Genomic DNA, 25,946 nt, shown 5'->3' with positions numbered 1-25,946 from the left:
ATATGTACTGAAATATTTATTTTTAATAAATATTTAATTTGTAAATATATATTACAATAATTATTTATACAAACACATATTTAGTTAAATGTACAATTATTTGAAATCATTCAATGTGTATTATTTAAAATCTTGTTAACAACAACAACAACAATAATAATACATTTAAATATATTTACATTAATTATACACACACATATTTAGTTACTTGTGCAATTATTTGAAATCATTTCATTTTTTATTATTTAAAAATAATAAGTATTATTGTTATTATATTCTTGTTAATAATAATGATAATAATAATAATACACAAAAAATACAATGACATAAATATTGTTTGCTTCAAATATGTACCTCATCTATGTTTTTGTGTAGAGGTATGGACTAATACATTCAATCTACATGTAAAAAATATGTATGCTAGAATATTAAAAACTATATAATCATCACAAATCATTAATGTCTCAACAATGTCTTATTGTTGTCTTAGTTCTTATGGATTTCTAAAGTAATGAGGGTCACATCAACTGATCTACATGCCATCGAAAGTGATTAAGTTTTGCGGATTTAATTTCGCACGGGTTGAGTAATTGAATATTCAAGGCCAAGTAAGATGCTGGAGGTTGGCTCGATGAGAAATGGTTCGTTACGGTAAGATTTATTATGAAAACATCTCCGAAGAGTCTGGAGACAGTTATTATCTTATTTTCAGGAGGAGGTAGGGCTTACGTTTCCCCCATGTTGTGCCTGGTGGGAATCAAAGGATGCAATTAGCAAACAAAGAACAACTGCTGATACATTGCCTCCATGGAACAAAGTAAATCTGTTGTGGAGTCTAAGCAGATTCATTAATCCACAAATACCAAATGACTTGGCAGCGGAGGGCCCAGTTTCGCTTCACAATTTGTCAGGTGCACAATAGCTAATGAATTCTGCCCTTTTCCCATCCTCATATCTACATGCTTGTTTAATTAAAGCTTTGAGAAAGGCTGGACTACACTGATATTTGATTAAGCATGCTGTTTAAAACCTGCACCTCCATTGCGCTGAAATCCTGGACTATCTGGTGTACTTTGCTAATTATCTTCAATCAATTTAGCTCATAAAACGTCGCTTGGTTAATGCTAATCTTCCGATAAGCCGAAGGAATGTAATTAGTACCGAATCAGCATAAGTAAAGCTGGTAAATTCATAATGATGGTCTGTTATTTTATATATTTATTTTCTGACTCATTGACTGATGAGATGGGGTTGCTCATGTATCATTATCATTCACAGAGAACGTTGCTAAAATTAGGGCTTTACTGGGACATTATGACAAAATGTCAATATTTTGATTACCAATATAATTATGTACTGAAATACTCATGAATGCAAAGCGCCTCTGGGACTGCATATTTAGTTAACAGGAATACATTTACTTTAATTATCTCAAACAGGACACTTACAGAGTTAGTTCACTTTCAGATTTACTTACCCTCATGTCATCCAAGATGTTCATGTCTTTCTTTCTTCAGTTCAAATAAAATCCAGGATTTTTCTCCATATAGTAGACTTCAACGGGGATCAGTGGGTTGAAGGTCCAAATTGCAGTTTCAATGCAGGTTCAAAAGGCTCTGAACGATCCCAGCTGAGGAATCTAGTCAAATGATCAGTCATTTTTCTCAAAAAACATTTTATATGCTTTTAGTATCTTGTACTAGCATGAGTGACTTCACGCATTACATAATCACGTTGGAAAAGTCACACGTGGTTTTAATAATTTAAACATAATTACAATTTTGTTTAGTATAACCGAATATTAAAGAGAGATTTAATTATTTTAAATATATTAAATGTTCATATTCAATGTAATAACATAAATGTTTAATAATTCTCTGTCAAATAAATATTTTATATTTAAATATATTTATAATTTATATATACACACACACATATTTAATTAGATGTGCAATTATTTTAAAATATTATTTTTTATTTAAAATCCTAACAACAACAACAAAAACAATACAGAAACAAATATTGTTAACCTCAAACGATATGTACCTACATATTTAATAAATATTTAATATTTAAATATATTTATAATAATTATATATATGTACATACACATTTACTTAGATGTACAATTATTTAAAATTATTTTTAATATTTAAAATCTTGTTTTAAACAACAACAACAACAACAATAATAATATATAATGTAGTAGTAGTAATAATAATAATAATAATAATAATAATGTATTTTCGGAAACATAAATATTATTAGCCTCAAACAATATGTATCAAATATTTTATATTTAATAAATTTTTAATATTGAAATATATTTACAATACTTATACACACACATTTAGTTACATGTACAATTATTTTAAATTATTTAATATTTTAATTATTTAAAACTTTGTTAACATTATTATTGTTGTTGTTGTTGTTATTATTATTATTATTATTATTATTATTATTATTATTATGTATATACAAAAACATAAATATTTTTAACCTCAATCAATATGTACCTAAATATTTCCAATTATAATAAATAATAATAAATATTTAATATGTAAATATATTTACAATAATTATATATATATATATATATATGCACACACACACATACACACACACATATTTAGTTACATGTACAGTTATTGGAAATTAGTTGATTTTTATTATTTAAAAGTCAATAAGTATTATTATTATTATTATTATTATTATTATTATTATTATGTATATACAAAACATTAATATTATTAACCTCAAACAATATCTACCTAAATATCTCATATTTAATAAATATTTCATATTTCAATATATTTAGTTCTCCGTCTATGTACTCTGGTTCAAAAAGGTAGGATAGGGCCAAAAACACTCATTTTCCAAAATCTCCAAAATCTCATTTTCTTCTACAGCTTCAAAATCATCCGAAATTGTTGTTTTACCCTTAATTTTTTATTTTATTTATTTATTTATTTATTTTTTTTTTTTTTTGTAAAGGGCGTTTGACTTTCTTTGCATGTTTGTAAACACTTATGCCTACGTCATGCGTGACCTTTCCAACGTGATTACATAACGTGTAAAGTATTGTACTGACAAATACTGTAGACAAGTATTTGTGGTTAAAAAGTATTTAAATGTACATTTTTTTTTTTTTTTTTTTTTTTTTTTTTTAGAAAATGACTGATTGTTTTGCTAGTAAGACCCTTCTTCCTCGGCTGGGATCGTGTAGAGCCTTTTGAAGCTGCATTGAAACTGCAATTTGGACCTTCAGCTCATTGATCCCCACTATATGGAGAAAAGTTCTGGAATGTTTCCCTCAAAAACCTTTGCGACTGAAGAAAGAAAGACATGAACATCTTGGATGGCATGCAATAAACAGTATTGTTATTTTATACGTCAGTGCATTGATAACAGGTAATGTTTTAGCTAATTAACTGCAAACATTGTCATCGCAATGTGACATGAACATTGATGTATGGCACAAATGTTACAAGAACAGCTGTTGACTTTTTCTTCATTTAGAAAATCACTATATAAGATATACTAATATACTATGATTGACTATTTATATTATTAAGGATTGTTGTTTGATTGTGTTTTCTTCTCAGTTTACATATTTTTACCACAACAGTCTGTTCATGTGCTTGTATTGGCTTGTATTAAGCGTAATTTCGAGTCTTGTATTACAAAAATTACTTGCAGGCCTAGTTACGTCAGGGGACATTCTGAGTTGCTTTATTTAACGTCTAAAGCCTCCTTATTTAAACTCCAGTATAATGCCCTAATTAACATGGACAGCTATAATGCAAATTTGCATAGGCTCAGGCTAAGGTCATAGGCTGCAGATTTGACTGTAGTTACATAATCGCCTCCAGTGTTTAATGACAGAGATACAGGCAGACTACATGCAAGCAAAAAATGTGCGGTTAAAATTGTCAAAAAATGAAGCTGGAGAGGGTGTAGATTACACGTCATACTCTACATCTGTATTACACAGTGTTTTGCTTATTCTGCTACATTTTATGTAGCAGTAAATATGCTCTAAAGTTTGGGTAAAGTGTCATTTATTTGATGAAAAAATACAGTAAAAACAGTAATATTGAGACATTTTCAATTTAAAATAACTTTCATTTGAATATATTTCAAAATGTACTTTATTCCTAATTCAACTGAATTTTCAGAATCATTACTCCAGTCTTTAGTGTCACATGATCCTTCAGAAATCATTCTAATATGCTGATTTGCTGCTCGAGAAACATTTATCATAATGCTAAAAACTGTTGTGCTGCTTAATATGTTTTTTTTTTATTATTATTATTCTTTGATGAATAGAAAGTTCAAAAGAACAGCATTTACTGAATTGAAATTGTTTTTGTAACATTGTGAAAAGTTTTACTTTAATTTTTTGCATCAGTTTTGCTGAATAAAAGTATTCTTTTAAAGAAAAAAACTCTTTCTGACCCTAAACTTGAATGGTACTGTATATTTATATACAGTTAAGGTCAAAAGTTTGCATACTGTACACCTTGCAGAATCTGCTAAATGTTAATTATTTTAGCAAAATAAGAAGAAACATACAAAATGCATGTTATTTTTTTTTTTTATTTAGTACTGACCTGAATAAGATATTTCACATAAAAAGACTTGCCATATAGGCTGCAAGATAAAATTATATTGAATTTATAAAAATGACCCAGTTCACAAGTTTACATAGGCTTGATTTTTAATACTGTGTTATCACACTGTAAAAAACAATTTGTTGAGTCAACTTAAAATAATTCCGTTACCCGGCTGCCTTAACATTTTAAGTTCAGTCAACTCAAAAAAAAGTTATACTAAGTAACAACTTAGATATTTGAATTGATTCAACTTCAAATTTTAAGGCAGCTGGGTTACTTAGCCAACTTTTAAGTTTAGCAAACACAAATATCTAAGTTGTTACTTAATACAACTTAAGATTTCAAGTTGACTAAACTTATTTGAGTTGACTGAACGTAAAATTTTAAGGCAGCAGGGTAACAAATTATTTTAAGATGACTCAACAAATTGTGTTTTTGTTTTTTTTTACAGTGTACCTGAATGATCCACAGCCAAATACACAAAAATGCTGAAAAACCAAAGAATTAGTGGGACCAAGTTTTTTTTTTTTATATATATATAGTAGTGGGCAGTTTAACTGTTCAGGACAAACAAGGGACTCATGAACAACTACCACTAAAAAAAAACACACAGAGCTGTGAATCATTCAGGTGACAACACAGTCTTAAGAAACAAGCGTGGGAAAACTTTTGAACAAGGTCATTTTTATGAATTCAACTACTATTTAAATTACTATGTAAATGTCTTTTGTGTGAAATATCTTATTCAGGTCAGTACTAAATAAAAATAACATGCATTTTGTATGATCCCTCTTATTTTGGTCAAATAATTTACATTTAGCAAGACGTATGTAATCTTTTGACTTAAACTGTATATACAAATACAGGTATATGTATATATCCTGTTTTATGTGGTAATATCAAGATTAACTGTTTTATTCATGAATTATTCAATTTTATTATTTTTAAATTAGGTTACACCAGCAAAAGTAATGTTTTTATAAGACGCAAATGGCCTCCTATAGTAACAACGGCAATTGTCATTTTTCCAGGTTCTATTAAAAATTGCAGTGCAGAGGTGCAGTGCTTTTCATAAAAACAACAAATATGCTTAATTATCAAATAATTTAGAATAATTATAACAGTCATTATCTTTCCATTAGCACAAGCCAATCATTACGGCTTGAAATAATCACTTAAATGTTTCTTATTAATGTATTCATTAGTGTTCCTCTACTGACAGTGCAAACAAGTCCTCCAGCTAAAATGAACCTTAGCAAATACAAATACTTGTTATCTGCAATAACAAATCGAAATGATTGTTTTAGGGTCACCATGACACCACAGCTCATTTAACATGATGTTTAACATTACAAACTCACGAAACAAACATAAAATCCATTATAGATGTAGGTGAGTTAGATCTGGAGAAATGTAGAATTACATCACTTGCTCACCAGTAGATCCTCTGCAGTGAATGGGTGCCGTCAGAATGAGAGTCCAAACAGCTGATAAAAACATCACAGTAATCCACATGAAATCCACATGACTGCAGTCCATCAAATAACATCTTGTGATTGAAAAGCTATGTTTGTAAGAAACAAATCCATGATGAAGGTGTCCATAATGCATAATAATGCTTCCTCCAGTGAAAATCTCCTGTTGTCCTCTCACATCAAAATCCACCGATTTAGGACTATTTTCGCCTGCAAACGGTGTTTGATCTGTGCATATTTCTTTCCTGATTCAGACGAAATGACTCTTCACTGCAAGCTATATTATGGATAGAGAAGGATTTTTACCTGGAAGCAATTAATTATGGATTATTGTGATGTTGCAAAGGGCCCACTGTTAAGCAAGTAATATAACTATATATATATATATATATATATATATATATATAGGTTTTTTTTTTTTTTTTCAAATTTGTTATGAAGGAATAAATATTAGATGGCCAAAGGTAAATGGTTGAGCTACACTACCAGTCAAAAGTTTTTGAACAGTAAGATTTTTAATGTTTTTTTAAAGAGATCTCCTCTGCTCACCAAGTCTGCATTTATTTAATACGAAGTACAACAAAAACAATAACATTTTGAAATATCTTTACTATTTAAAAGAACTGCTTTCTGTTTGAATATATTATAAAATGTAATTTATTCCTGTGATCAGAGCAAAATTTTCAGCATCATTACTCCAGTCTTTAGTCACATGATCCTTCAGAAATCATTCTAATATGCTGATTTGCTGTTCAAGAAACATTTTATTATCATTATTATTATCAAAATTAAAAGCTTTGAGTCGGTATATATACACTGACCAACATTATAAATGCAACACTTTTGTTTTTGCCCCCATTTTTCATGAGCTGAACTCAAAGATCTAAGACTTTTTCTATGTACACAAAAGGCCTATTTCTCTCAAATATTGTTCACAAATCTGTCTAAATCTGTGTTAGTGAGCACTTCTCCTTTGCCGAGATAATCCATCCACCTCACAGGTGTGGCATATCAAGATGCTGATTAGACGGCATGATTATTGCACAGGTGTGCCTTAGGCTGGCCACAATAAAAGGCCACTCTAAAATGTGAAGTTTTACTGTATTGGGGGAGTCCAGGGGGGTCCGAAAACCAGTCAGTATCTGGTGTGACCACCATTTGCCTCATGCAGTGCAACACATCTCCTTGCATAGAGTTGATCAGGTTATTGATTGTGGCCTGTAGAATGTTGGTCCACTCCTCTTCAATGGCTGTGCGAAGTTGCTGGATATTGGCAGAAACTGAAACGCTGTCATATACGCCGATCCAGAGCATCCCAAACATGCTCAATGGGTGACATTGTGAGTATGCTGCCCATGCAAGAACAGGGATGTTTTCAACTTCCAGGAATTGTGTACAGATCCTTGCAACATGGGGCCGTGCATTATCATGAGGTGATGGTCGTGGATGAATGGCACAACAATGGGCCTCAGGATATTGTCAATAAAATGCACCTGTGTTCGTTGTCCATAACATACGCCTGCCCATACCAGAACCCCTCCGCCACCATGGGCCACTCAATCCACAACGTTGACATCAGAAAACTGCTCAGCCACACAACGCCATACACGCTGTCTGCCATCTGCCCTGTATAGTGAAAACTGGGATTCATATGTGAAGAGAACACCTCTCCAAAGTGCCAGACGCAATCAAATGTGAGCATTTGCCCACTCAAGTCGGTTACGACGACGAACTGCAGTCAGGTTGAGACCCCGATGAGGATGACGAGCATGCAGATGAGCTTGAGAGACGGTTTCTGACAGCAGCTGTCCGGGTGGCTGGTCTTAGACGATCTTGGAGGTGAAGATGCTGGATGTGGAGGTCCTGGGCTGGTGTGGTTACACGTGGTCTGCGGTTGGATGTACTGCCAAATTCTCTGAAACGCCTTTGGAGACGGCTTATGGTAGAGAAATTAACATTCAATTCACGGGCAACAGCTCTGGTGGACATTCCTGCAGTCAGGATGACAATTGCACACTCCCTCAAAACTTGCAACATCTGTGGCATTGTGCTGTGTGATAAAAATGCACATTTTAGAGTGGCCTTTTATTGTGGTCAGCCTAAGGCACACCTGTGCAATAATCATGCTGTCTAATCAGCATCTTGATATGCCACACCTGTGAGGTGGATGGATGATCTCGGCAAAGGAGAATTGCTCACTAACACAGATTTAGACATTGAGATTTGTGAACAATATTTGAGAGAAATAGGCCTTAAGAAAAAGTCTTAGATCTTTGAGTTCAGCTCATGAAAAAAAGCTTTCTGTTTCAGATAGATGCTGTTCTTCTGAACTTTATATTAATCAAAGAAACCTAAAAAAAATCTACGCTAACAATGCTAAAAATTCAGCTTTGAAATCACAGAAATAATTCCATTTTAAAATACATTTAAATAGAAAACAGCTATTTTAAATAGCAGAAATATTTCAAACTTTTACTGTTTTTGTTATACTAAATAAATGCAGGCTTGGTGAGCAGAAGAGTCTTTTTTAAAAAACATCAAAAAATCTTACTGTTTAAAAAGTAGTGGAAAACTGAAAACTGGTAGTGTATTCCTTTAACAGCTCTGTTTTCACAACCTGATGTTTGGCTCACAAATCCAGTAGGTTTGTAAATCCTGGTCAATGGGCGGTTTTAGTGGAGACGGAAAGCTTCATGTAAATTGCAAAGCACAACTAGGCCTGTGTTTCTAAATCTGGAGCAGACGTCCCAGACATCCTAGTTGGCAGTGTCTGTTGGTGATTTTCTGAAAGCCACAACATGCCTGTCTGTGTTATGGATCAGAATGAATATTGCCCATGCTGCGAGGGCTTTGACTCGGCAAGAGGGAGCGATCGAGGCGAAGGGGTTATGCTCCAACAGAGCGCTGAGTCGTTTTAGCACTGCGATGAGGGACAACTCCAGCTTCCCGCTTGCTTTGGCAAACCCTCAAACCTCTGAGCTTGCGGCAACTGCAGCGACTTCTCGCTCCAATGTCATTCCCATGTTTCTCTATTTATTTTTCTACATCCTAACTCAGTTTGACCAAGCTTTGACCTGTTTTGTTTTGTTTTATGAAGGCCTGTTTCTTTCGAAATAGAAAATCCATTCCATTCAAACCGAATGACAGACAGATGAACCTTTGATGGGGCTGCTCTTAGTTTGGCTGATTATTGAGTGTGTTCGTTGGGCCAATTGTGTAGCGTCAGTGGATTTGATAGAGTTCTGTCAAGGTGCAATCATTGCTGCACGGTCCCTCAGCGTCGCTTGAGAGCAACCTGTATTTTTCTGAAGCCCGATGAAATGGCTGTAGTGGATTGAAGAGCAAAGTCACAAGAAAAGCATCATAATCAGGACTGGTGCTGTCCAAAGTAGGACACAAAACTGGGTCCAACCATTTTCAAGTGCTGGAGCAACATCAATAGAGAAGAAAACAAATTGTTTGTTTGGGAACTGAAGACAAAGTTTCTACAAGTACAAGTTGCTTGAAACTCCCGAACCAGTTTTTGCTAATTGTCGATGCCTTGTATAACCACCTTCATCAGTGCCGACATGTCTGTTGCATCATTTATTATTCTCTGTTTCGTCTTACGTGACGGTTGGAATGTGGCACATTTGCATGGCATTAACTTTCTGCAGTACCCAATCTGTTTGTACACAGCTTCTGATAAAAGGAAGCTGTGTGATTTTTATTTTTTCCCCTTACCTCAGCAGGCAGTAAGCAGGCCCAGCAGTCCACAATGCCTCATTGAAATGCCAGACTTGAGAGGGGCAGTTGCTTTAAAAGGCTCTCTGATTACTCGCATCAATAGGACCCTATTTGTTGTGGCTCCCGCAGCAACTGCCAAAGCAGATGGGTTATAATTCAGGCCGATTTGCACTGCTTAAATCCTATAATGATTCCCCTACACTCCCAAAGGCAAATGCTAACTGCCATTTCAGAAGTCTGAACACTTCTGTAATGGACTGACTGTAAAAAGAGCAGGTACACATTGACTTTCTCTGCAGTCTGGTTAATTGTCTGCTCCAGACTTCGACACCGCCCTAAATCTACGCTACAGATCTCCCTTGCGTCAAGTAAAAAACAAATCATCTATTATGCAGCACCTGGAAGAGCAACTCGGTTATATGTCTGTAAGGTTCTACCAAGACCATTCTGATGTGCAATATTTTAAACATCAAATTTTACTCACACAAAAAAAAATTAAATATCATGTCACTTCTATAGAGCCCTAGACATGACATCCAAGACAAAAATATTATATTGAGGCCACAAATGAAGAATTTATTAACAAGTTTTATCACTTCATTCCCTTGTTTTAGTTACACTATTGGCACAAGTTAAGATTTCTGAAGAATTCTAATACTAAAATGAGGGAACAAAGTCTTAAATTGTGGCCACAAAATAGGAAAAAGTTTGAAAGGTGTGGAATCGACTTGACTTTTCTTTCTTCTGCTGAACACAAAAGAAGATATTTTGATGTCCATACAATGAATGTCAGTGGAATCCAATTGTTTCCAGTTGTTTTGGAGCCCATTGACTTACACTGTATAAACAAAAGTGTTTTTCAAACTATCATATTTTGTGTTTCACAGCAGTGTAGCATTATTTTTTATAAAATTATAGATATTAATATTTAGATTTTTTTTTTTAGTTGTAGTTCTATTTTAGTTCTATTTTAAGAATTATTAAGTATTTTTGTTTGTTCTTTTTCATTTAAATTTCAAAATGAAATTTCATTTTATTTCAGTTTTATTTTTTTATTCATTTCCAGTTACTTGTTTTAGTGCATCAACTAATTGTTATAATTGTTATATATACATGGGCCATTCTACAGAATTGGTGCAAACTGATTTCCCACAACCAAAAAGCAAAAACAAAAACAAAAAAACAAAAGCACATTAAAAAGCATTTAAGTATTCAAATCTTAGATGTTTACTAAGATCCTTCTATTATATATTGTAACCCACAATAATATTTAAAATATTAGTAAGCTTAACATATTTAAAACCATCCTTTATTGGGTACTTTCAGTTGGGAGGTGGCTGTCCCGAGCCCTAACCCCTAAATTTCAACTTTAAATACAAAATATTCAATGGAAATGATATTGAAATAAATTTTGGATTTTTTTTTTTTCCATTGTTGTTTTTAAAAGTATCTTTTTTGATTCTTTTAAAAAGTTAAAACGTTCAAGTTATGTATTTATTATTTTCGGAAATTAGGAAACTTTAAGTAAAAAAAATGTGTCCTGCATTATTCATGTCACTACCGAATCCATTGACTGATTTAACTACACCCTCTAAATTTATGATCAGGAAATGATCAGCTAACCATGTGCTGATTAGCATCTTTGAGCAAGCTTCAAAAGTATCTAAAATTGTCACTACACAAACAATTTGGTGGAATTTCAGTAGTGACATCAGGTAGTTATCCCATAAAATTGTCACTAGCGAAACAGTCACGACCGAAATACTGTATGTCATCATTGTTTCGGTAGTGACAAAAGGGAACACGCAGTTCTCATTTTGGGGTGAAATTAACTTCATTTAGTATAGTTATGCCATTTTTTGTATTTTAGTATGTTTTAGTTTGCAAGTTAAAATTCTGTACTGTGATGTGATTGCTACCAAAGCATTAATGTCACTACCAAAACTTGGGATGTTTTGTCAAAAATAATAAACTGAATTATCAGCTAAGATGTTATGATAGTGATTGGTTCAATGTATATTCAAACTAATGAATCCTTAACTTTGAAATCAGTATTATCAACTTTTTGTCGGTTACAAAGAAAAATTGGATTCAAAATACAACAAATCTCATAAATTACACTTGAAATATTGTTAAAAATATAAATGTTATTGATTTACCTCTGGAAAGCTTTAATAAAACAGCATATAAATATATTTACAATGTTGACGTAAGCAAAATCTTAATCAATATAACCCTTTTAAATAAATTATTATTACTGTGTTTTGGTAGTGACAAATTTGGGGATAGGACAAATATTCCAAAACTTTCTGAAAATACAATATGAGAATTAACTGCACAATTACTAGAAATGTGTACCTTTTGCATACATATTCATTTTTTTGGAAAAAGACACATCCGTTTAGTTAAAGGGGCTACCTCATAATGTTTTGACTGTACTAAAGCATAAAAAAATACTATAATATGTTTGCAGATGTTTAGGAAACATGCTAAAACAGTGCTACAGCCAAAATATGCATTCCATGTAGGAATATCTGCTTCTGTTTTGGTCTGTTTGATTCCGCCCACTTAGTTTACCCAGTAGTATTTAGACACCCCGGGTTGCCAGTTGGTGGAAAACACAGCATATTACAGCCACGGAAGCCAGCAAACAAACTGTGTCAGAGATTGCAGATTCCCCCTTAACTTGAAAGGCTGAGGTATTCATCTAAAAAGCTCTGTGGGTCTGTGACCAGAGGAATATTAAAACACATATAAATCAAATTGTTAATTTCACTCATTCCTGTTGAGTGTCCTCAGTCTGGCAACCCACATGACCAAATTTTTGCATGAACAGTCACTTTAAAGGCAAAGTGTGTCACACTGGTCACCAAACAGACAGTCACGCCCCAAACTTACCACACCAGTCGAGCAATTTTGCTGGGCTGGGCAAGATTCCTAAACAAACTGCGCCACAGTTTTTACACTTTTCACAGAAATAAGCCTCAAATGGCTTGCGTATAGCTGACGCTCTATGGAATGGTACAGAACAGCACTTTAAGATCAAAAACTCAGCCTTACCTTCATTGAGACCCATATGAATACTCCAGTAGCTCTGCAGACATTGGAGCTCCCTCTTCATGCCCCTCTTGCAGCGGCAGTCATACAGGGGGCTGTCTTGCAGCACCTCAAGGGCGGCTTGACACTCCCTGTTGGCCAGCATGGTAGTCCTGTCACGACCTACCAGGCACTGGCGCATGATGCGGAAGCGTGAGCTGCACTGTGAGTTTTGGTTGCACACCTCACTGGCCCTCAGGCAGTCCATGGGGGCTCTCCAACCATGAGTTCCCAGCCCTGACAAGGCAGAATGGCTGGCCATGGAAAGTACCACCTCATCTGCAGGAAGGGCATGGGCATTATCAGACCAGGATTTGTTTTTAATTTGGAAAACCAGTAAATACTTTGTATTTTTGTAGAGACTCAAAAGTCCTAAGGGTCCGGTCACCATTTTTTTTCCCACAGTGATACAGCAGAAAGCATTAAACCCTAACAACAGCGACTCCTGTCGGTGGGGCAAGGAAGTGCACCAGTAGGCAGTGAATTGAATTACTCGACATTTCTGTCATATCAAAAACAAAATGAAGAAAACATTTAAATAAAACACTTAAAATGTGACTATACAATATATAATAACACATATGTTAAAAAATCATAAAGGTGTTATTCTATTTTAAGCCTATACGTGGTTTTCTAGTGTTTCAGCACCATGGACAGTTCCTTTCAGTAGTTCTGGGTTCAAATAACCTGGGCTAGATTTCCCGAAACAGTAAGTAGAACGTTAATAAGCATTTAAGTAGTGCTGAATCTCTATAGCATGTTTCCCAAAAGCGTCATTATGTAATTAGCACGTAAAAACATTCTTTAATTAACTAGAGCTTCGCTTTCACAGGTTACAAAGGGACACTTAATAAATAATAGTAATGCATTTGGATAATTTACAACTGTCTGCGCATCCCACGCGCTAGGCCTAAATTTAGCTACATGACCGACAACAAGGCACAAGTTTATTCAGGCCTGTTTTAAGCGTAAGTAACTAATTGCAACTAATGATATTTAATAGGCACAATCTGCTGAGGTTCGTCTTGCGTAAAACACAGTGTGGCCTTATCAAATCTGTCTTTTAAAGTTTTTAATTGTCGTTCTGGTGATATTTGAGGTAATACAATTATATATAAAATTTATGTATTTATATTTTGCAGGAGTTTGATTGGACACAGATCCAAACTGAAAGTGCAGGAGTTGCGTATTGTTGCTATGGTTACTTTAGACGAACGCGATTTCTGTTAGGTTTCTATGGATTTTGGGATCGCCTTTTTGGTCACTCAAAAGTAATTATGCACTTTGTGTTTATGTACCCCTTTCCTTTCCCCGATACGAGCCTTGGAACCTCAATCAATCAAAATAAATCAGCAAATTTATGTTGCATTGGTTTTGTTGCATTACCGAAGCCAAATCAGTCTATTTTATTAAACTCAGAAGCTACAGTTTTTATGATTGACAGCATTTTCACTCATTTTTTCGATTAAGTTTTGACACCGCTCTTAGTTCAGCATCTTCGGACCTGACAGCTCACGAAATGTTGCCCTGAAGTTCTTCTAAATATCGAGAAATCTACTTCTAGATTGGGAAACAGAGGTTACCGCATTGTAAAATGACAAACATTGCATTGCAACGTTAACTCTAGCCTCTATAATATTACACAGTTTGTTTAATCTTGATCTCTCCTCTGACTGAGCGTTGTTGTATATGAGACTATTGAAGTATGGAAGGCTGCCAGCATGAAAGAGCGAGTTCATTCTGTAAACGGTCTCTTTGACCGTCAAATGTCTACTTTACGCAGGCAGTTAAACCATATGTCTACGCTCTATCTCAATATGATAAATGATTGTCCTCCTGGGTTTTCATCATTCTTCCATCCCCACGGGTTATTACTTTTTGTCTCTCGTGTCATTCATGAAACATTCGATTCATCACTTACCCAATAAAAACAGGACGCTCAGAGTATTCAGTAAAATCATGATAGATCCCATTCGAACCCCCAGTGAGCTGTTACGATCCCAGAATCCGTTAATGTTCGAAGACAAATCCAACGGATATTTAACGGACGTCTTTTTCACACCTCAGGTTCATTTCCAACAGTCAAGGCGCTGGTTAAAATAGCGTCGGAAATAGTTCAAACCGTACAATTCCAGTACTTGGATATCTCCTTTTGGGACTTTTAAGAAGTAAGTTTCTGACGTTTATTTGATTAAACTGTCGAACATATCCTCTCCACAAGAGCGTCGAAGCATTCCTCAAATTTGAACAAAAAGGTAGCACAAGCCCGCGTTTTTAGTCCGCCTTTTCCAAATGTGGTTTGAATTTGAATATTCGACCGTTAGATAATCGTTAAAACTTTTATTTCAGAGATGTTACGCTGCAAAAGACAAAACTTCGAACGTCGTTTTTGTCTTTCATATTATCACCGCTAATTCCTCTATCGTACAAACGCATATTTAAGATCTTCAAACAGAAGTTGGTTGTTCGTGTGAACTAACGTTAAAAAATCTCTCCGGACTCCTGTGAGAAGCAATAAATCTTCCTCGCTGGATAACCTCGACTTTAAGCTGGACAACCTTGACTTTCATCAGAAAATCCTTATGTGTCCACCAGCGTGCCTGTGGCTACAGAACTGCCGTAGTTTTTCCGAGTCGGTGATAGAGAAGAAAACAAACTGGGAAAGGGCACTTCCAGTTCCACTTATCGCCTGTTTTCTCTGGCGCAGGGAAATGCTTTCTCCCACGAAACTGAAGTTACACGTCCGACCCTCGGGGCTCTGTCGCTCTTCACGTCAGAGCGGACGCAATGAAAACATATCACCGCATGAATCTGACCGCTGCGCACTGGCTGAGTGCACAAGGGCATCGACGTACCATAGCACAGTCATGTCTGAGACGACCTTGCGCTGTACAAATATGACTTGTTGGCACTCTTGGTGGGATTTTTTTTCTCCTTCTCCAGCATTGGAGCAGCTCCTATTTATCATTAAAAATAATAACTTTAAATGTTCGAATTAGTTAATAAGATACGTTAGCAGAGGAAAATTCGCCACATTAAAGTGAGAATTATTAGCATATACAGTAGAATGGGATTGGCTGCCAATTATATTTCTGCCGTTTATTGTGAAATGTGTGTTGAAGTATTTTAGTGACAATATAATGCAGAAAGGGGCTGGGCAAATTGTCTGTGTAGGTAAATATAAGGATTTTAAGTCAAGAAGTCTTTTTAAAAGCATTTTAGAGTAGATTAAATTATTATACAGTCAAACCAAAAAAAAAAAAATTCAGACACCAGATATAATTTTTGATATTTTTACTAGTGAAAGCAGGACACTACAGTTCATTAATGTGAGTGAGAATAGCAAAATAAAGTAAACTGTGACATACCCAAAAATTCTTCATACAGTAGACTACCAGTAAAATTTGGGACCAACAATTATTCTGACATTTTGACCTGACCATGTTTTGCTTGAGTGTTTTTTTCTTTAATTGCTAATGCGGCCTTTTTAGACCACAGACTGAACAAAATTAAGCATTGCTTGGTAATTGGTCGACATTGATAGTTGTGTAAATATTGTCATACTAACAGTTGTCTGAATTTTTGGTTGATTAATCCATTACATACCTTTCTATCAAAGTTATCTGACATTATAAAGATGAATTTGTTCTGACACAGTTTATCTCTGAGTTCTCTGAGTTGTCATATTTACTATAGCTAATAAACTGTGATAATGTGAGAAATGTCGAAGGTGTCTGAATAAACTCTGGGTTGACTGTATTTGGTAAAAAGCTTATAATAGACTATTTAATGGCAAGTTTTGTTGAGACAACTTACCCCGAACCATGTAATATTTACCACAGGGCCATGTTGCCACTACTGGGGCATGTTGTCACAAATGTTCAAAAGCAGGATGTTTTTGTGTAAACTTTTTTTAAATTATATTTGTTTCAATGATGTATGGAAAGCTTATTTATTCAGCTTTCAGATGTCAGAGAATTGACTGGTTCTGTGGTCCTGGGTCACAGTCGTGTAGACACCCTGTCCGTACTATGGCCCTACTCATTAGTTAATTCATTAAATCATTCATTTATTTCCAACTTACTAAACCACTTGCCTGAAAACTGTTGCTTATGCTTGAAATCAATATGTATGTCTAAATGAGAACATGAGGGAAATGTCAGTTATGTAATGGTGTCTCTAAATGAGTTAAGCTAATTAACCATATAAACAGGGATACATTTGTAATCAGTAAATTTCTAAATGCCCATGCCTGTCATAAACAAACTGTTTAGGATGAAGTAGTAGAGCCATTAAATTCAAAAGCTTAATCAGCTATATCACTTCAAGCAAGTATATGTGAATTCATCTCTGATATCCTCTGGATAAAATGCATATTGCATTATCTGCATTAAATGAAGTATTTTAAAATCTAAACTAAAATAATAATAAAAACTACTTACATTTGTGACCCTGGATCACAAAACCAGTCATAAGGGTCATTTTTTCTAAATTGAGATTTATATATCATATGAAAGCTGAATAAATAAGCTTTCCGTTGATGTATAGGACAATATTTGGTCAAAATACAACTATTTAAAAATCAGGAATCTGAGGGCGCAAACAAATCAAAATATTGAGAGAATTGCCTTTAAAGTTCTTCAAATAATGTTCTTAACAATGTATATGACTAATCAAAAATTAAGTTTTCATACATTTACAGTAGAAATTTTACAAAATATCTTTATGGAACATGATCTTTACTTAATTTCCTAATGATTTTTGCCATAAAAGAAAATCAATAATTTTGACCCATACAATGTATTTTTGGCTATTGCTACAAATAAACCCCAGCGACTTAAGACTGGTTTTGTGGTCCAGGGTCACATTTCTGTTAACCCTAAAACGCAATGCATGAAGTGCAAAATACAGGAAAAACAGCTGTAAAATAACAATAAGAAAATAAGAAAATTTTACAGTGTAACTTAAAATAAACTGATATCAATTCCATTACCTTATCAAATAGCTCTGAGTACAATAAAGATGTGCAAATGGCCTGTTTCAGAAGGAAAAATGGGTTGAACAGATGAGTTTTTCTGTCTGGCGAAAGCATTTTCAAGTAGCTTGATATTTGCACCGTCATCATGCATGCCACTCAATTCTGCATGATATAGTTAACAAACGCATTGCTTTTTGAAATCGACCGTCAGAGAAGAGAAACCGGGCTACTTGTCATCGTGCGGCAACATGTCATCTTGCAGATTCTCCCCCCAAGCCTTTTAAAGTAGAAAGGGGAAACAGGCAGCCGACATAAAAGACGACATCCTGGGCTCCTCTTAGCGAGCAGAAAGCAGCCTTTGACAAGCCCATTAGGAGAAAGAAAATAATTGTCTCGCTTCTCGTCGTGCAGAAGCCTTCAAGGTCCCTCAGAATCCTGCACAAAGCCGAGACGTTTTGATGTAGTTATCTAATGCAGTCATCAGTAATGTACATTTCCTCCTATCTGCTCTGTTTACTCCAGCAGCGCTTAACAGGGCCACTGCATGCCGATGTATTCCTTTCACCTGGGTGCAACCGTCTGTGAAACACTTCGAATGATTTTACTCTAATGGGAAATGACTGTTTTGTGCTATAAGCGATAGGATTTCCGGCTTTCGAACAGCTAAATGCTGATTACGGATTTGTTGTTTCAGACACTAGATGTTGCCAGTCCTATCAATATTTATTATATACAGTAGCTGGATGTTCTATGTAAAACTGATGGAGGTATTCAAATAAGCCAGGCTTTTACTGCAGAGGAGGATGGAATATCATTATCTCGGCAGGCTGTTGTGCTGTTGTCGTTTAAGTGCATGTGATATTTTTTGGCTCGTCTCTCAATCTCCCCCATCAGCATTCGCTCCACAGGATTAAACTGGCACACTCAGTGGTCTCATCATTCCGCTATCCTGAAAAAAAGCGACTGACTATGTTTTGGTCACTATTATCTGATGCAATAATCATGTTCTGTTTTTGTATTTCACACACAACAGCATAAGCCACCATCTTACATCGTGCATTATGCATTCTATGACTCAACATGCGAGATTCTCAATGATTCCATGTAGTGTATTTTAATGATGTCTTCACTGCGTTTTGCTAACTGTTTGGAGTTCTGGCTGAAACTGTGTGAGAGAGTGGCGGTAAAACTATGTGCTGTACGCAGTTTGCTGTGTACGTCATAGATATAAATACCTAGAAGCTGCATTAGCAGCTCTTCCTAATTGCCACACATCTGTGTGACGGCCATATTGGAAAGGTCAAGAGCAGGCTGTGAACACATGAAAGTGAACTGACAGATGCCATCTGTAAAATGCTGTTCCTTTCCACCATATGCAAATGTCAAAGATAAATAAATAAGCACATGCTAGGAATATACGTTTTGTATGTTGGTTTCTGAAAAGCTTTTAAACCACTTTGACAAACCATTAAAAGTATTAAAATGTCAAGTGGTGTAACCATCAAGTAAAAACCATTAACATATTTTCCTTGCACCTTGAATACATGTGAGTGAACACAATTTATTCATTATTTTCAAAAATGTTTTTAAATATATATTTTTAAGGTAAAACTAATTATTAATTCATAAATATAATGTTGTGTGATTTACATAATACATAAAAATCGGTATCAAGATTTTTGCGTTGCATAACATTTTAAAACCTGGCCTAAACTTAACACCAAATTTTCTTATATTTTTATTTAATGATCTTGATGCTCAGTCACAAGGGTCTGCGAGTGTCTTTTCAATAATATTTCCTATTTCTTTGTCCTTCTTTTTTTTTTTTTTCTATTTGAATGTGTTAGTTGCACCACATGACTGTGATTTGGTGGACAAAATGTCTTTCTTTATTTTATTTATTTATTTACTTTACCTTTATTATGATATCAGGACATTTTGTATCACCACCACCCCCACAACATAAAATAAAATAAAATAAAATAAAATAAAATAAAATTTATGTAACATTTATTTACTTTACACATTTAAAAACATGTGAATCATACAATATAAGAGGTGTATTCAAGTCAAAAGCACATTTTTTATGTATCTTTGTATTAATAGAACATCGGAAAACAGCAGCTGTGTTTGCTAGAAATTCACCATAAAAAATATGTGCTGTCCATGGATCTAAAAACCAGTCATAAGGTTCAAGGTTTTTTGAAATTGACATTTATACATCATCTGAAATCTGAATAAATAAGATTTCTATTGATGTATGGTTAAGGATATGTTAGGATAGGACAATATTTGGCCCAAGATACAACTATTTGAATATCTTGAATCCGAGGGTGAAAAAAAAAAAAAAAAAAATCAAACAGTGAAATCACTAAAAGCTATTCTAAACAGTTACATTTTAATATGAGCTTTAAAGAGATAAATAAAATCCAGCTGGCGAATGTGCAGTGGCAAGGAATTTCCTAATTTTGGCACTGCACAGGAACTCTCAGAAAGTCTGGAGAAGATGATCTCAAAGAATATGAAGGAATGTACAACTGAAGTGGATTTGAAAGATCTAGATTATGAACAGCTTTATAGTTTTATTGTTTTTCAGGAAGACCAAATAAAAGAGAATTACAATAACCAATCTGTGATGTAACCAAAGCATGAAAAAGTACTTGCTTGAAAATGTAAGTTAATTCCATTTCTTGCAAAAAATGTGACCAAGGGGTTGCATATAAATAACAAATAAAAGCGGACCCAACACTGAGCCCTGTGGAACACCTTGTGTATAATCAGCGTAAAAATGGAAGTTAATTTCATACATGTGAAAAAATTTGACCAAGAGGTAGCATATAAGTAATAAATAAAAGCGGACCCAATACTGAGCCCTGTGGAATACCTTGTGTAACGTGGTCTCATGACGAAAACATACCAGTGGGAACTTTTTCGCAAGACACGGAACAGATGAGCATACATTTGGTACGTTTTATGGTAAAAGCTAGATAGTATATAGATGCGACTACTGGGTATGCGCACATCAGTATAGTGTGATTTTTGTCATACTGTAAAACAATTATTACTGTTTTTGCATTACTGTAATGGGGTAGGTTGAGGGTTGTGTAGACGTTAATAAAACACAATGTAATAGGTAGAAAATTAAATTTGCTGTTAGTTTCCGGCTGCAGGTGTATCAACCCCGTTTTATGTGATGTTGGTCTTGTACATGTCACCACTTTACTGACTTGAAATGCCTTTTGAGTGGCGCCATAACTCTAATGCTACATGCCGTTTTAAAATAACATACCATCTGCACTAAACCTAAACCTACCCGATAGTATGAACAAAAGCGAATGTGATGTAAAAACACAATCTTAAGCATGTCATTTTACCTTGTTTTTCGACTTCTCATGTTTCAGCTCTTTTATAGTGAGCAATGTTTTTCATGGGATTCGTACCCAAGGATTCTGCATCCCAAGTCCAATTCCATGCCGCCTGAGCTACCGTGCAAGCTTGTTACATCTGGAAAGCGAAACATGGAGCTGTAATCATAAATGTGTATGAAAACAATTACAAGTGCTCACTGTTTTACATCTCTACTGTTCATTTCTGTTGGAAACTGCAGTGATATGCACTTATTGGTGTATGTATTTCGCATCTCGTGAAAAAGTCCCCACAGGTATGTTTTTGCCATGACACAAGGTTGGTACAGTATCATCAGAATAAAATGGAAGTTAATGCCATATGTGCAAAAAACGTGACCAAGCGGTGGCACATAAACAGTAAATAAAGGCGGACACAACACTGAGCCCTGTGGAACACCAACTATTAAAAACTATTAACAATAAAACATAATTATATGATGTGTCAATCAGGGACTTTTGGAAATTTCATTTTAATTTTCTTTTTTTTTTTTTTTAAATCAAAATTACATATAATGTCTTGTTTGAACATTTACAGTTTTTCCACTGTATATAGGGCTAGTAAAGTAACTTACCGTTTGCAATTTATTTTGCATTTTTACAGTAATTTTCTGTAATATATTACAAAAAAAATACAGTGCACATATCAAAAATAAATACAACTCTTCCCAAGTATTCACTGCTTTTTCGACCTCTGGGCTCAAGAATCTGCGTGGGTTTGTTCGCTCAAACTCTGTGCCCATAGACTGAATGACAAGGTTATTCTCTGAGATATACAATAGCAGGAAAACCAATGGCATATTTAAACTACACACATCACCCACCAGTCACACAGCAACAGTCCTTGCCCAGGCTCCAAATCTAAAAGCACTGACCTTGTCATCAGCAGAGACAAAGGTGACTTTAAAGTGAGACGAAAAAGCACACTCCACCTCCTAATCTGTCATCAGCGATGCAGTGATGTTTGTGATGATGGGAGAGGAACCGATGTGACAGACTTTCCTAGTGGAAAACTCTCTGTCCACAGAGACTGTCCACATTGTTCACATGTCAGTGGGGCGGCACAGGCTGTTTGTAAGCTAATGAGAAACAACTCCCTCTTTTTCTGCTACCTCAACTTGACAGCGTTAGGAATTCTTACATAATTTCCCATTATGTTTTGTATATTTGTATATAAGTCTGCAGGCTGTGTCCCAAATGCAGTTGTAATCCTGTAAAGCTTCACATATAAAATAATAGTCAAAAAAATCATATTTATTGCATTTATTGACAAAATCTAAAAATACATATATGTATATATACAAAGTTTGCATGTGTTTTTGATGAGAATCATATTTGATACATTAGGTTTGTATGACTCATATAATATAAAATTTTGAGAATATGGAGCTCATACTCAAGGAGGAAAAACACCTTATTCAAAGGCCTGAAGTGAATAAACAATATGCAATTAATTGCAGTTGCTGATATTTTTATGGCCAAAATGGAAGATGAAATTCTGATGGATTGTAATGTAAATCAATGAAATCTTTTTGACAGTGCAAATAAATGTATATGTATGAAAAGCATATAAATACCAGTTTTCACTCTATACTTCCAATAATATGTCTTAATGAGATGATAATTAAATGTTTTAGTTTCAGTCTTTCTCTGAATCCATACTTTGCTGAAACAAATAGTGTGTAATTTACCTTTTGGGTCTTTTTTCCACTTTTAAGTAAGAGAAGTAGACTGAAATGAGCTAGAAAGAGTGTGAATGCTATAGTGTTGTCAAAAGTACCGAAAGTATGAAAGCCTGTTTCTGTTGAAGCCCGTTTCCACCACTGAATCAAAAATTAAAAAAGGCAATTGTGACTTTTATCTCACAATTCTGACTTTTTTTTTCTCAGAATTGTGTGATACAAACTTGCAATTCTGAGAACACATCAGTCTGTTTTTCCCCTGCAAAATTGGACTTTATAACTCGCAATTGCGAGTTCATATCTCACAAGAATTGTGACGCAAACTTGCATTTGCAAAAAAACTTGTATAAAAAAAAATACTTGCAATTGCGTGAAAGAGTCAAAATTGCAATACAAACTTGCATTTGTAAGAAAAAATGTCAGAATTGCAGGTTTTTACCTTGCACTTCTGATTTTATTTCTCACAATTGTGAGTTTATATCACGCAATTCTGAGAAAAAAGTCAGAACTGTGAGTTTATATTTTGCAATTCTGACTTTGTAACTCACAATTGCGAGATTATGTCTCACAGTTCTGAGAAAAAAAGAATTGTGAGATAAAAAGTTGTAATAACCTTTTTTTAAAAGATGTTTAAGAAACAATAATAAACAATGCGGGAAATTATATTGTTACATTTTTAATGTCTGTGAAGTTTCAGCTCGAAATACTTCACAGATGATTAATTATAACATTTTGATTTTGCCTATTTTGAGTGGAAGCAGAAACGCGCTGTTTTCGTGCATGTCTCTTTAAATGCATGTCTCCTCCTTTTCCAGAACAGAGCTGTTTTCTGAGCGCACACACCTGAAGCACATGCAAAGAATGTGGCTGTTACAAGGCATGTGAGTACTAAGTTAAGTTGTCTTTCATGTCTTATTGCACTTAAACTATCCAATACACAAAAGTTTAGGTTAAAAACACACTGGGAAAGAAATCACATGTTAATATTAGATCGGTGTGGCTACAGCGTAATATACAGTAAATAAATCAATAAATCCACTGCTGTCTTGTCTCTGAGGCTGGGACTTTAGATAATGTTCTGTGCTCGTCTGTGCAGCAAACAACAGAACAGTTAGCATACTTTGCTCAAACTTTCGCCATGGCGTTGGAATTGGTACATCGTAGTCGCTTGCAAAGACAAAATGGCGATGCAATAGGTGGAAATGTGCAGATTAAGGGGCGGTAATATAATAATAAGATGACGCATGTGTGTTTTCACATGCCTGCAGAAAAAGACTTACCAAAACAAAGTTACTGGGTTGTCCTTTTTCACATTTTATGGGTTGCTAGATGCACTGGGGACCCAATTATAGCACTTAAACACAGAAAAAGTCACAATTTCATGATATGTCACCTTTATATAACACTAGAATGCTATCAGGACGCATTAAAAATCCAATATGAACCTGCATCTCCTGCCTGAGCACCACAACATAGTGGTTAGCTTATGCGCTAACCACTAAGCCAAGGTGCTGCTACATCTAAATTCCATTAGTTTGGTGTTAAGTTCTGTCAGCACAAAGTTGTTTTCAAGTCTGAAGTCTGTCATATTTGGTTATCCTAAAAAGGCCACAATTATTTTCACTTTTTTACTTCTATAGGTAAAAGCAGTCATTGTTTTGTGATTGCCGTAAATGGGAAAAACACAATCTTACCTGTCAAATTGTCAGAAAAACAGGCATCCTCATTTGTGTACCGCAATGAAGGGCATGCCATGCAGAGAGGAGCTCCTTAAGTAATTTTCAGCGGTACTGCTTCAGGTAAATTGATTGCTGAACAACTGCTGTTTATGTGTGTGTGTGAGAGAGAGTGTGTATGTGAGAGAGAGATAGAGAGGTCTCTGCGGCTCCGTGGGGAGTTTTGCACTGTAGTGGCTGAGGTTTATAGGTCAAAGATGATTAAAGTTTGGGATGCCCCATACCGTTCTGAGAGTAAGTTCTGATGAAAGATCAGAGCAGCGAGATTGTAAGGAAAAGTGTGGCTGGGATTGCAAGGATGGTTTATTGAAAAAGCCAGAGCAGTTTGGCTGTGCTAACTCTCTAAAGGCTTCCTTTTGACTTAGGAGTTTTAGCAACCAGCTTGTTTAGTTTGATACATATGCTACCAAATTGTGGAAATGATTCTAACATTATTTAGCGCTCAGGTCTAATTTTTTATTATTATCAATAATACAAACATTTTATACATTTTGTGAAAATTGTGATACACTACCATTCAAAAGTTTGGGATAAGTGAGATTTGAGAAAACAATCAGTTATACAGTTTAGAACTGTTTGATATTTTGTCTTCAGAATGTGATGACTGACCAATCAGAATCAAGTATTCCAGTGAGCCCTGTGATGTGTGGTCTGAGCCAACTTCACATGCTCGAATCAATAACATTAAAGACAATTACCATGCAAATAGCAAAAAGGCCTTTGAACTTGATCCGTTACTTAATTAGAAATGGCCAACGATAGCACTGTTACATGTTTCGTCGAGCATGCCAAAAAAAGTCATTGCCGGTGCTGTTTAATTAACATTAAGCCAATTTAAATAGCCTTTCCCAAAGGACGGATCTTCCCGCTAAAGATTCAGCCGTTAATACTCATTCTCTCCTTCAAATGATGTCTATTGTCATAAATGATTGCAATAAACTAAAATTCTGATGCTATTAGTGAAGATATTGGTGATTTCAGAGCAACATATGGTGGGATATTGCTTATTATCCACACCTAATGCACAGCTAGAAAACTTATGAACTAAGTCTTGAGAGACACTTTGTTGCCTCATTAGTGGCAATCTCAGAGACTGTATTTTGTTTGTGATGCCATGAGGGACTCCATCATGTGTCAAATAATATCCATTACGGCAGACGTGCTAATTGCTCTACATAAAGGCTTTTTTTCCCTAGGTAAACTGCATCAAATCTATCCATAGCCATAAGT

General features: G+C 34.8%; 1 protein-coding gene across 1 annotated transcript in view; it reads right to left on the bottom strand.

Moving 5' to 3' along the window:
- gfra2b (GDNF family receptor alpha 2b) overlaps nt 1-15,915 on the bottom strand; it is a 71,882-nt gene extending 55,967 nt beyond the window's left edge. Inside the window, exons 1-2 of the mRNA XM_051121082.1 lie at nt 14,838-15,915; nt 12,881-13,195 (exon numbers count right to left, since the gene is read on the bottom strand). Coding sequence (XP_050977039.1) covers nt 12,881-13,195; nt 14,838-14,889 — 367 coding nt within the window. The 5' untranslated portion in view covers nt 14,890-15,915. The remainder of the gene's footprint in view (nt 1-12,880; nt 13,196-14,837) is intronic.
- Nucleotides 15,916-25,946: the final 10,031 nt, after the last annotated feature.

The sequence above is a fragment of the Labeo rohita genome, chromosome 10, assembly GCF_022985175.1.
Source record: "Labeo rohita strain BAU-BD-2019 chromosome 10, IGBB_LRoh.1.0, whole genome shotgun sequence".
Lineage (NCBI taxonomy): Eukaryota > Metazoa > Chordata > Actinopteri > Cypriniformes > Cyprinidae > Labeo > Labeo rohita.
This window is presented reverse-complemented; position numbering and strand designations above follow the sequence as displayed.